The sequence below is a fragment of the Girardinichthys multiradiatus genome, chromosome 4 (genome assembly GCF_021462225.1).
Source record: "Girardinichthys multiradiatus isolate DD_20200921_A chromosome 4, DD_fGirMul_XY1, whole genome shotgun sequence".
NCBI classification, from domain to species: Eukaryota; Metazoa; Chordata; class Actinopteri; order Cyprinodontiformes; family Goodeidae; genus Girardinichthys; species Girardinichthys multiradiatus.
Window position 1 is genome coordinate 3,682,205 of NC_061797.1, and position 16,162 is coordinate 3,698,366.

The 16,162-nt window shown below is 39.4% G+C and overlaps 1 protein-coding gene across 4 annotated transcripts in view; it reads left to right on the top strand.

The window, feature by feature from the left end:
• Nucleotides 1–6,243: 6,243 nt before the first annotated feature.
• Nucleotides 6,244–16,162, top strand: part of vstm2b (V-set and transmembrane domain containing 2B) — a 33,667-nt gene continuing 23,748 nt past the window's right edge. For 2 of the 4 annotated variants that reach the window (XM_047362246.1, XM_047362248.1), the window contains exons 1-4: nt 6,244–7,067; nt 7,381–7,568; nt 8,326–8,355; nt 8,831–9,254. In XM_047362246.1, coding sequence (XP_047218202.1) covers nt 6,995–7,067; nt 7,381–7,568; nt 8,326–8,355; nt 8,831–9,254 — 715 coding nt within the window. In that variant the 5' untranslated portion in view covers nt 6,244–6,994. Of the gene's footprint in view, nt 7,068–7,380; nt 7,569–8,325; nt 8,356–8,830; nt 9,300–16,162 lie in introns of all 4 variants that reach the window. The other 2 variants (XM_047362249.1, XM_047362247.1) reach the window with 2 other exon arrangements.

Sequence of the window (16,162 nt, forward strand, 5' to 3'; positions counted from 1 at the left end):
ACATAAGCATCTAACATGTACACTTAACATAAGCATCTAACATGTACACTTAACATGTACATCTAACATAAGCATCTAACATGTACACTTAACATAAGCATCTAACATGTACACTTAACATGTACATCTAACATAAGCATCTAACATGTACACTTAACATGTACATCTAACATAAGCATCTAACATGTACACTTAACATAAGCATCTAACATGTACACTTAACATAAGCATCTAACATGTACACTTAACATAAGCATCTAACATGTACACTTAACATGTACATCTAACATAAGCATCTAACATGTACACTTAACATGTACATCTAACATAAGCATCTAACATGTACACTTAACATAAGCATCTAACATGTACACTTAACATAAGCATCTAACATGTACACTTAACATGTACATCTAACATAAGCATCTAACATATACATTTAACATAAGCATCTAACATGTACACTTAACATAAGCATCTAACATGTACACTTAACATAAGCATCTAACATGTACACTTAACATAAGCATCTAACATAAGCATCTAACATGTACACTTAACATGTACATCTAGCATAAGCATCTAACATATACACTTAACATAAGTATCTAACATATACACTTAACATAAGTATCTATCATATACATTTAACATAAGTATCTAACATATACACTTAACATAAGCATCTAACATGTACACTTAACATAAGCATCTAACATAAGCATCTAACATGTACACTTAACATGTACATCTAGCATAAGCATCTAACATATACACTTAACATAAGTATCTAACATATACACTTAACATAAGCATCTAACATGTACACTTAACATAAGCATCTAACATGTACACTTAACATAAGCATCTAACATAAGCATCTAACATGTACACTTAACATGTACATCTAACATAAGCATCTAACATATACACTTAACATAAGTATCTAACATATACATTTAACATAAGTATCTAACATATACACTTAACATAAGCATCTAACATGTACACTTAACATAAGCATCTAACATAAGCATCTAACATGTACACTTAACATGTACATCTAACATAAGCATCTAACATGTACACTTAACATGTACATCTAACATAAGCATCTAACATATACATTTAACATAAGCATCTAACATGTACACTTAACATGTACATCTAACATAAGCATCTAACATGTACACTTAACATAAGCATCTAACATGTACACTTAACATGTACATCTAACATAAGCATCTAACATATACATTTAACATAAGCATCTAACATGTACACTTAACATAAGCATCTAACATGTACACTTAACATGTACATCTAACATAAGCATCTAACATGTACACTTAACATAAGCATCTAACATGTACACTTAACATGTACATCTAACATAAGCATCTAACATGTACACTTAACATAAGCATCTAACATGTACACTTAACATAAGCATCTAACATGTACACTTAACATGTACATCTAACATAAGCATCTAACATATACATTTAACATAAGCATCTAACATGTACACTTAACATAAGCATCTAACATGTACACTTAACATGTACATCTAACATAAGCATCTAACATGTACACTTAACATAAGCATCTAACATGTACACTTAACATAAGCATCTAACATGTACAGTTAACATGTACATCTAACATAAGCATCTAACATGTACACTTAACATGTACATCTAACATGTACACTTAACATGTACATCTAACATAAGCATCTAACATATACATTTAACATAAGCATCTAACATGTACACTTAACATAAGCATCTAACATGTACACTTAACATGTACATCTAACATAAGCATCTAACATGTACACTTAACATAAGCATCTAACATGTACACTTAACATAAGCATCTAACATGTACACTTAACATGTACATCTAACATAAGCATCTAACATATACATTTAACATAAGCATCTAACATGTACACTTAACATAAGCATCTAACATGTACAGTTAACATGTACATCTAACATAAGCATCTAACATGTACACTTAACATGTACATCTAACATGTACACTTAACATGTACATTTAACATAAGCATCTAACATGTACACTTAACATAAGCATCTAGCATGTACACTTAACATGTACATCTAACATAAGCATCTAACATGTACACTTAACATAAGCATCTAACATGTACACTTAACATAAGCATCTAACATGTACACTTAACATGTACATCTAACATAAGCATCTAACATGTACACTTAGCATAAGCATCTAACATGTACACTTAACATGTACATCTAACATAAGCATCTAACATGTACACTTAACATAAGCATCTAACATGTACACTTAACATGTACATCTAACATAAGCATCTAACATGTACACTTAACATAAGCATCTAACATGTACACTTAACATGTACATCTAACATAAGCATCTAACATATACATTTAACATAAGCATCTAACATGTACACTTAACATGTACATCTAACATAAGCATCTAACATGTACACTTAACATGTACATCTAACATAAGCATCTAACATGTACACTTAACATGTACATCTAACATAAGCATCTAACATGTACACTTAACATAAGCATCTAACATGTACACTTAACATAAGCATCTAACATGTACATCTAACATAAGCATCTAACATGTACACTTAACATGTACATCTAACATAAGCATCTAACATATACATTTAACATAAGCATCTAACATGTACACTTAACATGTACATCTAGCATAAGCATCTAACATATACACTTAACATAAGCATCTAACATGTACACTTAACATAAGCATCTAACATAAGCATCTAACATGTACACTTAACATGTACATCTAACATGTACACTTAACATAAGCATCTAACATGTACACTTAACATGTACATCTAACATAAGCATCTAACATATACATTTAACATAAGCATCTAACATGTACACTTAACATAAGCATCTAACATGTACACTTAACATGTACATCTAACATAAGCATCTAACATATACACTTAACATAAGCATCTAACATGTACACTTAACATAAGCATCTAACATATACACTTAACATAAGCATCTAACATGTACACTTAACATAAGCATCTAACATGTACACTTAACATAAGCATCTAACATGTACACTTAACATAAGCATCTAACATGTGCACTTAACATGTACATCTAACATAAGCATCTAACATGTACACTTAACATAAGCATCTAACATGTACACTTAACATGTACATCTAACATAAGCATCTAACATGTACACTTAACATAAGCATCTAACATGTACACTTAACATAAGCATCTAACATGTACACTTAACATGTACATCTAACATAAGCATCTAACATATACACTTAACATAAGCATCTAACATAAGCATCTAACATAAGCATCTAACATATACATTTAACATAAGCATCTAACATGTACACTTAACATGTACATCTAACATAAGCATCTAACATATACACTTAACATAAGCATCTAACATAAGCATCTAACATAAGCATCTAACATATACATTTAACATAAGCATCTAACATGTACACTTAACATGTACATCTAACATAAGCATCTAACATGTACACTTAACATGTACATCTAACATAAGCATCTAACATATACATTTAACATAAGCATCTAACATGTACACTTAACATAAGCATCTAACATGTACACTTAACATGTACATCTAACATAAGCATCTAACATATACATTTAACATAAGCATCTAACATGTACACTTAACATAAGCATCTAACATGTACACTTAACATGTACATCTAACATAAGCATCTAACATATACATTTAACATAAGCATCTAACATGTACACTTAACATAAGCATCTAACATGTACACTTAACATAAGCATCTAACATATACACTTAACATAAGCATCTAACATGTACACTTAACATAAGCATCTAACATGTACACTTAACATAAGCATGTAACATGTGCACTTAACATGTACATCTAACATAAGCATCTAACATGTACACTTAACATAAGCATCTAACATGTACACTTAACATGTACATCTAACATAAGCATCTAACATGTACACTTAACATAAGCATCTAACATGTACACTTAACATAAGCATCTAACATGTACACTTAACATGTACATCTAACATAAGCATCTAACATATACATTTAACATAAGCATCTAACATGTACACTTAACATGTACATCTAACATAAGCATCTAACATATACACTTAACATAAGCATCTAACATAAGCATCTAACATAAGCATCTAACATATACATTTAACATAAGCATCTAACATGTACACTTAACATGTACATCTAACATAAGCATCTAACATATACACTTAACATAAGCATCTAACATAAGCATCTAACATATACATTTAACATAAGCATCTAACATGTACACTTAACATGTACATCTAACATAAGCATCTAACATATACATTTAACATAAGCATCTAACATGTACACTTAACATAAGCATCTAACATGTACACTTAACATGTACATCTAACATAAGCATCTAACATATACACTTAACATAAGCATCTAACATGTACACTTAACATAAGCATCTAACATATACACTTAACATAAGCATCTAACATGTACACTTAACATAAGCATCTAACATGTACACTTAACATAAGCATCTAACATGTACACTTAACATAAGCATGTAACATGTGCACTTAACATGTACATCTAACATAAGCATCTAACATGTACACTTAACATGTACATCTAACATAAGCATCTAACATGTACACTTAACATAAGCATCTAACATGTACACTTAACATAAGCATCTAACATGTACACTTAACATGTACATCTAACATAAGCATCTAACATATACATTTAACATAAGCATCTAACATGTACACGTAACATGTACATCTAACATAAGCATCTAACATATACACTTAACATAAGCATCTAACATAAGCATCTAACATAAGCATCTAACATATACATTTAACATAAGCATCTAACATGTACACTTAACATAAGCATCTAACATGTACACTTAACATGTACATCTAACATAAGCATCTAACATATACACTTAACATAAGCATCTAACATAAGCATCTAACATAAGCATCTAACATATACATTTAACATAAGCATCTAACATGTACACTTAACATAAGCATCTAACATGTACACTTAACATGTACATCTAACATAAGCATCTAACATATACACTTAACATAAGCATCTAACATAAGCATCTAACATAAGCATCTAACATATACATTTAACATAAGCATCTAACATGTACACTTAACATAAGCATCTAACATGTACACTTAACATGTACATCTAACATAAGCATCTAACATATACACTTAACATAAGCATCTAACATAAGCATCTAACATATACATTTAACATAAGCATCTAACATGTACACTTAACATGTACATCTAACATAAGCATCTAACATATACATTTAACATAAGCATCTAACATGTACACTTAACATAAGCATCTAACATGTACACTTAACATGTACATCTAACATAAGCATCTAACATATACACTTAACATAAGCATCTAACATGTACACTTAACATAAGCATCTAACATATACACTTAACATAAGCATCTAACATGTACACTTAACATAAGCATCTAACATGTACACTTAACATAAGCATCTAACATGTACACTTAACATAAGCATGTAACATGTGCACTTAACATGTACATCTAACATAAGCATCTAACATGTACACTTAACATGTACATCTAACATAAGCATCTAACATGTACACTTAACATAAGCATCTAACATGTACACTTAACATAAGCATCTAACATGTACACTTAACATGTACATCTAACATAAGCATCTAACATATACATTTAACATAAGCATCTAACATGTACACTTAACATGTACATCTAACATAAGCATCTAACATATACACTTAACATAAGCATCTAACATAAGCATCTAACATAAGCATCTAACATATACATTTAACATAAGCATCTAACATATACACTTAACATAAGCATCTAACATAAGCATCTAACATAAGCATCTAACATATACATTTAACATAAGCATCTAACATATACACTTAACATAGACATCAGCACCTAACATAAGCACCTCACATACACAGCATACATAGACATAAGCACCTTACATATACAGCATACATAGACATAAGCACAGCACATATACATAGAGACATAAACATATTTTTGGCACTAATGGAACCTCATAGAGAAGGAAGTATTTAAAAGCATATATCCACTTTAAGTGTGAAGGCAGTGTGCATATGATCTGAAATATTTGTTACAATGAACTGTGGGTGTTAATATAAAGTGCCACAGTCCCAATTTAGTGAGGAGGTGGAGGACTGTGTTTATTATTTTTAGGCCATTGGTGGTGTGCAGAGGAGAGAGTGCACAGTGGAGGAGAGGGAGGACTCCAGCTCCGCGACAGCAGCAGTAAGGACAGACTCAGAGCTTATCACCAGAGAGATGTTGTCCTCCCGGTCTTCTCTCTGCTTGCTGCAGCGCCAGCACTCTCTGCCTCTCCGACACTCTCTCTGGAGCTGGGGATGTGATGGGTGTCGCAGGTGAGCACCAAGGAGGTTTCCTTCAGCGGGGCAACGGGCGGAAGATAGAACGCACTTACACTCCATTGACCGTAGTGAACTTCGCTGTCTTCTCACAGAGCAGACTCGTCGGGGAATAACACAGCCACTGGTTCATCAGGAGATTAAAGCTGCCTCCTTGCACTTGCACTGCTTTCTTTCTTTCTGTTCCTGGGCTGAAATCCGGGCAGGCTAATTCTTCAGCTTCCGAGTCCCAGAGTTGCTACATGTTGCTGCTTGGCTTGAATCTGGTTCCCTTCCTGTCCACATTTGGAGATTTTTGAGCTGACGGGTTCCGTTGCTGCCAGGTTCAAGCCATGACATTTTCATGTCTACCCTAAGTGTGAAAGCCTGCCTGTGACATGGAAAAAACAGGACTCTACAGACTCTTATATTACTTCATTCTCAACTCCCACTTCATGATATGTGCAGATGGTAAGTAACCTGAAGTGGATAACCTGCATAAGCCAGTATGTCCCCTGCTGAATGCTAAAACTAAGTCTGCAGACTGTCCTTCAAAATATTAACATTAAAGCAAGATATAAAAACAGGACTGATGAGGTTGTGCTTTTATTGTAACAGTCTGATTTGATAAAGCTGAGCCAGATTAAATGCAATAATACAGTTTGAGAATGGTCAGATGTTGCCATTCAGATTGTTTGGTTTGCAAAACAGTAAAGAGATCCAGTTTCAGTTCCAACCCATTCGTAAATCTGCTGTATTTTCCTCTTCATGCATGGACCTGAAGCTGTGTTCATTGAAGTCCCTAAAGATATGAGTGTTGGGGAAGGAGAGGACGTAGAGATGCCCTGTGCCTTCAAAGCCCTCAGCTCTGCACCGATGTCTTTGGAAATTCAGTGGTGGTACATCAAGCTGTACAGCCCTAAAGAAGCACCTCATGACCTGCAGATTGGTTCTCCAATGAACAGGACCAAGGTACCCACAGTCCTTAAACTTGTCTCCTGATTATGCACATCTTAGGAAATCTGTTCCCTAAATCCAGTCAGGAGAAAGAATGGATATATTTTGCATGGTATTTTACTGTGACAACAAACTGTGCAGAAATGTATGTTTTGATTGACACATCTTTAAACTAATCTCAGCCTAAGCAGGTCTGCATTTAGACTTCTGATAAACATCTAAAAACATTAAAAAAAACTGGACTTTTAGACCAAATATCTGCCAGTTCTAGCTTACATGCCTATGGAACATTTAGACATTGTTTAAAAATATTTCAACAAGAAAAATCCTTAGGACAAAATTCACAGTATCTAAGAAGTTTATTTGTTAGTGTTTGAAGTTTTTACTTGTTTGAGCAATTGGTCCAAGGCAACCAGCCATCCAGTTTATCTGCATCTCTGCAGTATGACAAATCAACTGGAGTCATTTGGATTTTTTTACCATCTCATGGGTCTGGGAGATACAGTCACATCTGCTAAATTTCCTTAGCTATATAAGTACCACTGGGGATAGAATGAGTTTAAAGGAGAAGGTGGGGGGAGCTGGGAGGTTATGAATGGCGTCTTTGAGAGAAATCCTCATCCAGCAAGTTCTCTTTGTTTATCTGTTGCTCTTCCCAGTGGAAAAAATGCAATTCCTGTTTGAAATTTGCTTAAACAAAGTGTCTGTTTTTTGTTTTTTTTTAACCATAAGGAATGTTTCTCTTTGATTTATTATGCTTCTATCGTTTCAGGGCAGTTTAACAGAAGCTACAAAAATAAGTGTAAGTGACCCCTTTTATAAACTGAGCAAGACAAGATACAAAAATACATAAAAACCCATACCTTTCTGAAGTAAATATGTTTATTATATCGTGTAACTAAGTTTGAACACCTACATCGGGAGCCTAATTTTATTTAGGGTTTTTTACTCATTTATATTAGTCATCACTTTTTTCTTTATGATTTATAACTCAGGTTGTCAATAGTGAAGGTTATTCTTTACATCTTAGGGTTGATGATGTCACATTTTAACCAAAGTGCCCCCTATTGGGTAAACATTGAGGTTTTCCAAGAATGAATGTGTTAGTTATCAGCTAACACATGATCATAATTTGATGCCGGATTTGTAGCTACCCCCAGTCATAAAACATGAAGCCAGCCTCATTAAGCTGATGATTAATGATCCTAAAACCAGCTGTTATCCAAACGTGTGCCTGTTTTGTAATATTTCCATATCTCTCTGCCTTGGGTTTTCAGACAGTGCGTGTTCAAGGGAATGCCATCTCTCACCACCTCAGTCTTTCCAAAGTGAAGAAAGAGGACGAGGGGGTGTATCAGTGTCGTGTGTCTGATCTGTGGGCCGAAGAGACTCAGGACCTTACAGTTCATGCTTCATTGACCGTCACAGCACGTGGCGGGATGGTGGCTGAGGAGGCTGTGTCACATATTCAGAACCGCTGGTTGTTAAGGAATACCAACATAGCTCTGGGAGGGAGCACCACCTTCAAGTCCAGTCAGGGACTGACAGGAGGAGCCAGGACAGGGCATGAGAAACACTGGGTACCTCAGCTGGGCCAGCCTGACCTATTACCCTCCATGTCATCCAGCACTACTACCTCAGTGGCCAAGTCATCAGCCTCAAGGCTGGCAGGGAGCGCAGCCATCCTCTGGCACAAGGCTGGTGAGTGAGTGCGAGAAGATCAACTGGGTGTGAAACAGAAGCACAGTGAGTCCTAGGAGTAGTTCCAAGGGTATAACCAGATATCTGTGTAACCATAAACAGAAACACACACACACACACACACATACAACTCAGCAAACAGTAGCTGCTTTCCTGGTCTGCTTGTCCATGTTCATCCGTTGTAGCAAAAAAACTGTACCCTTGTTTCTTCTTGAAGAGCCTTTTAGCTTTGATTTGTTGTGAAAGGCAGTTCAAAGCCTGATGCAGATGCACTGAGAACTCCTTTTCTCCATGACTGCTGCTCCTACGATCCTTATATACAATCAGCCTAGTTTTCACTCCCTGTGTTCTCCATGTTCCTCCCTTTCTTCATGGTAATATCACATAAATGCACATATGGATGTGAAGATTTCCTGTTGAATGTTTTTGCTTACTTTACATCAGAAGTGATTGACTAAAGGGCAAGATTGCAGGTATGTGAGTGAGTGTATGAACCTTTCTGCATCCATGCAATTTCCTGAACTCTGTCAAACATTTCATACTATTTGTTTTAACACAGACAGTTTAAGTTTACTTGCATATAGATGCTTAACTCCTATTTATATCCCTCCACCTGTGCCAGCAGCTGAGCAGATGGTATGTGAAGGGGTGGGGGGGACTGAAAATTGCAATCTACTTTCTTATTGCTTACTCCTGGCCCAGTTCTGTTTGTTGAAGCACACTCATTAATAATTAAAATTCTTAGTAGGCTTGTGGACGCTTGTCCAGCAGGCTGCTGAGGCAAGGAGCCACCAGTCTGGAAGAAAAAACAAACAGACAGAAATACCATATGTTGTCATGATGGGTTCAGCCGTTTTTTACTCATCTTGTCTGGAATATGTCGCTGGTTGACCAAGGGCAGTGAAAGGTGCTGCCCTGCATATTGAAGCCTTTGTGGGGGGTTTAGATCAATAATCTTTTCTCTATGGAACCAAGCAATGTTTGCAAGCACTCATACTGTTGCTCATCAATAAATGTTTATTCTTTACTAGATTTAAACAAATGCTTTTATACACACAAGCATACTAAGGCTTATGAGACTCTCGGTATCATCATTGATATATATATTACTGGATTGGACATCTCCTATTAGCCTCTATAGATGGTGAAGCAGGAGCCATTGCTATGCATTGAGTCATGTAACAAAACAATGATGTTGCAGGATGAGCATGCATCTGTCACAAAAACTGTTGTAGCGGCCGTATGTTTTAACGACTTTTTATAAATTATGGCTTATAAAGAAGCTGACAAATTACAGATGTTATAAAACATATAAATATCAGAATCGGAATCAGCTTTATTGCCAAGTTCGTACATACAAACAAGGAATTTGACTCCGGTACACTTTGCTCTTTTGTTCTGTTTTTGCATTACAGAATATACAAATTTACAATTTACAATGTACAATATACACATATCTAATAGAAAAGGTGCATTTGCAACATCTGTATGCTGTTGTTCTGTACTCTATTAAATGTTCATCAGAGAAACAGCCTGGGGGAAGAAACTGTCTTTGTGGCAGCTGGTTTTAGTGAACAGTGCTCTGTAGCGGCGGCCTGAAGGTAAAACTCTAAACAGTTTATGTGCAGGGTGTGTGGGGTCTGCAGAGATTTTGGCAGCTCTTTTCTTGACCCTAGACATGTATAAGTCCTGGATGGAGGGAAGGTCAGCCCTGATTATTTTCTCTGCAGTCCTGATTATTCGTTGCAGTCTGGACCTGTCCTGTTTTGTGGATGAGCCAAACCACACTGAGATGGATGAAGACAGGACAGACTGAATGATGGCAGTGTAGAAGATGACCAGCAGCTCCTGTGGAAGGTTGAACTTCTTGAGTTGCCTCAGGAAGTACAGTCTCTCCTGGGCCTTCTTTCGAACAGTGTCTATGTGCGAAGACCATCTCAGGTCCTCAGAGATGGTGGTTCCTAAGAACCTGAAGTGGTCCAGTGTTGTTGAGGATGGTGACGGGGGTGTATGGGGGTGGTGTTCTCCGAAAGTCCACCACCATTTCCACAGTCTTGAGTGGGTTCAGTTCAAGGTAGTTCTGACCGCACCAGTGTACCAGCCGATCCACCTGCTGTCTGTATGCAGACTCATCGCCGTCCTGGATCAGTCCAATGACAGTGGTGTCATCTGCAAACTTCAGGAGTTTCACGGACGAGTCTGATGAGGTGCAGTCATTTGTGTACAGAGAGAAGAGGAGTGGGGATAGAACACACCCTTGGGGGGCACCAGTACTTATTGATCTGGATCGGGAGAAAATGCTCCCCAGTCTCACCTGCTGCTGTCGGTCCGTCAGGAAGCTGTTGATCCACTGACAGGTGGAGGCTGGGACGTTGAGCTGTGTGAGCTTCTGGTGGAGGATGTCTGCTATGATGGTGTTGAAGGCCGAGCTGAAGTCTACAAACAGGATCCTGGCGGAGCTGAAGTCTACAAACAGGATCCTGGCGTACGTCCCTGGGTGGTCGAGGTGTCGCAGGATGAAGTGTAGACCTAAGTTAACAGCATCATCTGCTGACCTGTTTGCTCGGTAAGCAAATTGCAGGGGGTCCAGCAGGGGGCCTGTGATGTCTTTCAGGTGCTTCAACACCAGCCGCTCAAAGATTTCATGACCACAGACGTCAGGGCTACAGGCCTGTAGTCATTTAATCCTAGGATGGTGGGTTTCTTGGGAACCGGGATGATGGTGGATCGTTTGAAGCAGGAGGGGACCTCACATTTCTCCAGTGACTTGTTGAAGATCCTTGTGAAGATCGGAGCGAGTTGATGTGAGCAGGCTTTCAGACATGATGGGGAGACGTTATCAGGTCCTCCAGGTTTCTTTGTTTTCTTGCGCTGAAAGAGCCTGTTTACGTCTTCCTCGGAGATCTTTAGTGCAGGCAGAAGATCTGACGGTGGGGGGTTGGTTGCTTTATGGGAGGAATTTGTTCCTGAATGGGATGTAGAGGGGTTGATTTGAGGTGTGAATGGTTTCTTGTCATGTCTGCAGTAGAAGCCATTCAGACGGTTGGCCAGGAGACGACTCTGTTCACGATGGGTGGAGGGGCTCTTGTAGGCAGTCAGATTTCTCAGACCAGTCCATACAGCTGAAGTGTCACCAGTAGAAAGGCTGTTCTTAAGCTTCTCACTATAGCTTCTCTTAGCTGCTTTGATCTCTTTTGTTAGTTTGTTCCTGGCCTGCATGTACCACGCCCAATCTCCACTGCTGTGAGCTTCTTCCTTTTCCCTGCGCAGATTCCTGAGGTGTGGAGTAAACCATGGCTTATTGTTCCCAAAGGTGCAGAAGGTCTTGGTCTGCACACACATGTCCTCACAGAAACTGATGTATGATGTCACCACATCAGTTAGTTGGTTTAAGTCAGTGGCTGAGGTTTCAAAAACAGTCCAGTCTGTGCATTCAAAGCAGGCCTATAGCATCTGCTTTGATTCCTCAGTCCACTTCTTAACAGTGTGAACCTTGGGTTTGGAAGCTCTTAGTTTCTGTCTGTAGGTTGGGATGAGGTGGATTAAATAATGATCCGAAAACCCCTTTTTTTTTTTTTTTTTTTCAGAATATGTACTCTCTCTAAACAGAAATCTATAAGCAGTGTAGGGACCATCCATTATAGTAATGACAGGTATTCCTGTTGTGCTATAAAGATCTTTCTGATGTCAATTGATTTTTAAAACCTCAAGCTGCATAGTTTGTTGGTTTCTGGCCTTCATCCTGAAATTTGTAAAATGATATTGGCCATTAAAAGAGGATTCATGTGGCTCCTGTCACCTAGGTGGTGTTCGATTGGCCATCAGGAGCACCGGGACAATTCCCGGTAGTCTGGCCACTGGCCCGGCCTGCTCAGCTATCTGTGAGGAGCAGGACCAAAGCTTCAGTTCAGGTCGCACTTGATTTTTTTAATTAAACAATCCATGCTCCTCTCCTTGAACCGCCACCTTAACATGGTGGAGGGCTGTGAGTGGTCGAATGATCCTAGAGGCTATGTTGTCCGGGGCTTAAATGCCCCTGGTAGGGTCTCCAATGGCAAACAGGCTGTAGGTGATGGGTCAGCCAAAGAGCAGTTCAGACACCTTCATGAGGACTATTACGACAAGACACGTGACTTCGCCCGGCAGGACCGAACCGGGGTCCCACCCTTGTCCCACCTTTATCACCCACTCATTGGCAAGTGCCTTTGCCGGGTTGCTCCTTGTGGGACCTGGCCTGGCCAAGCCACAACGAGAGATGCGAGGCCAACCCTCAGTGGGCCCACCACCTGCAGGGGGAACAATGAAGGACAAATGCAAAGAGGATCAGGCAGGGCTGAGACCTTGCCAACCAGATCTCCGGAAGTTTAAACTGGCTGGAGGTGAAAGAGAAAGAGCCTGGGCTTGTGCAGGAGGTTTAAAAATATCAGCTAGAAATAGTGGGGCTTAACTCCACGCACAGTGTAGTCTCAGGAACCCAGCTTCTCGAGGCTGGACTCTCTACTTTGGTGGAAGAAGCGGGGGGCTGGGGTGGGTTTGCTTGTCGACATAGAGTCTGAGTGGACTATGTTCTCTATCTCTATTGTTGATGCTGCCACCCGTAGCTGTGGCCGCAAAGTCTGCAGTGCGTTTCGTAGCGGCAATGCCTGAACCCGGTGGTGGACACCGGCAGTAAGGTATGCCGTCAAGCTGAAGAAGGAGCGGGAGATCAACAGATGGATCGATGCGGCTACCACAATAATGAGGATGCTGTGCTGGTCCATTGTGGTGAAGAAAGATCTGATCCGAAAAGCAAAGCTCTCGATTTACAGGTCGGTCAACATTCCTACCCTCACCCTATGGTCATGAAATTAGCATCATGACCGTAAGAATGAGATCCCGGGCTGCGGTCAGGTGGGTGGACCGGTGGAGCATGTCTTGTACCTGCACTCTGGTGGCTGGTGTCACCAGAGTGCAGAGTTGGTGTCCAGGACTGGGTGCTTTGGTGTGTGCCGCCTCACTCCCTGTGGCTGCTTGCCAGGGCCTGGGCCCCTTGGCGCTGTTGGCCCTCTGCTTGGGGAGTGATGTGTCCCGAGGTTCCGTTCTCGGGTCTCTTGGTTCATGGCTGGATCTGCTCTGGCGTAGACGGCTGCCAGTGGGGCCTCTGAGCTTGTCGCTGCAGCTCCCTGGGGCTTCTGTGCTGTGGCTGCTGGGTGATTCGCCCGGGTCTTTCCTCTGTTCTTCTCTGGGGGGATTACAGTAGTCCGGGCAGTGGTTCTCCTGGGGTTCCCGTGCTCTGGGGGGCCTTTGGATGTCTGTGGCTCGAATCTCCACTGTGTCTGTCTCGGGTCAAGTGGGACTGGTCTGTCGTTCCTCATACTCGCAATTGCATATTCTTATGGAGAGACCTTGTGAACACAAGCTCGCTCACACTTAAACCCACAGGTGTTCTATATTGAGCCGCAGTTACCACTAAATACATCTTGCATTCATTAGTACTGTGCACTTTTTTTGTAACAATGCTGTTATTATAGATGTTTCAGCAGGTGTAGAAGCAATCTTGTAGTGTTGTCTTATATTCTCTTGATCCTTCTTTCTCTCCTGCATTTTTTTGTCCTTCTCTCCCTTTTTTCCTTTTTGCCCCACCTCTCTCTCTTTCTTGCTTATTTTTTCTTTTTCGTTTCCATCTCCGTGTCCATAACAATTGAAATAATCCTAAAGCAGTTTCTAATAAAGTTTCTTTTATAAATATCAAGCAGAGCATTATAGCGTTAGCCGTAATGCTCCACTTGTGAAAGTAAATCTGTTGGTCTTCTTCTAGGCACTCTGACAACAATTCTGAGTGCTACTCTGCCGGACCGGACACAGTAAAAAAAAAAAAAAAGAGCAAGATCCCAGATAGAAGTGGATGAAATGAGCTTCCTCTGCATGGTGGCCAGGCACTCCCTTAGAGATAGGGTGAGGAGCTCGGCCATCCGTGAAGAGCTCGGAGTAGAGCTGCTGCTCCTCCACATTAAGAGGAGTCAGTTGAGATGGCTCTGGCATCTGTATCGGATGCCTCTTAGATGACTCCCCCAGGAGGTGTTCCAGGCACGTCCCACTGGGAGGAGGCCCAAGGGCGGGCCAGGACACGTTGGAGGGACTATATCTCTCGGCTGGCCTAGGAACACCTTGGGCTCCCCCTGGAGGAGCTCCAGGAGATGTCTGGGAAGAGGGAAGTCTGGGGATCTCTATTAAGTCTGCTACCCCCATGACCTGGTTCCGGATAAAGCGGGAGACGACGAGCACAGATACAAGTACAATCCATTCTGTTCATGTGGCTCACTTGGGTATCTGGTTCCCTAAAGCTCCCAGACCGAAAACAGACAGCCCCTAACCCCCCTCTTAGTTAAACACTCAGAGTACAAAAATGATTAAATAAATCATTGGAATATCTGGAGTAATTGGCACTAGGTTGCATAAGCGGTGGCATTATGCCATCAAGTGTTATTGGGCAGCTGCTTTAGCATCACATTTTGGCCAATTTCCATACATATAAATGGTATTTACATAACAATCATTTTTGTCTACATTTCTGCACTTTTGTAATTCTCTGCTCGTATATCATGCACAGTGGTTAGCCTCTGTGTGCACCCATAAACATGAGCTGTACACTAAGCACTGACCGATTACCAAGGCATGGTACAATTTTTAAAAGTTGGAGTTAAAAAAACATCAACAGTCACATGTCGCTTTTAGGTCTATATTTTAATATGCCAGAAAATGTTACAAAGAGATTTGGGTTTCCTGTGAAAATCAGGTGAATGCAATCAAAGACAAACACAAAACTGGTGCGATCATGACAAGTAGGAATAGTAGTAGTAGCCTGATCTGGATTTTGTGCAAAAATAATGTGCAATATCTTTCCCGCTGAAGTTTTTTTAAATATTTTT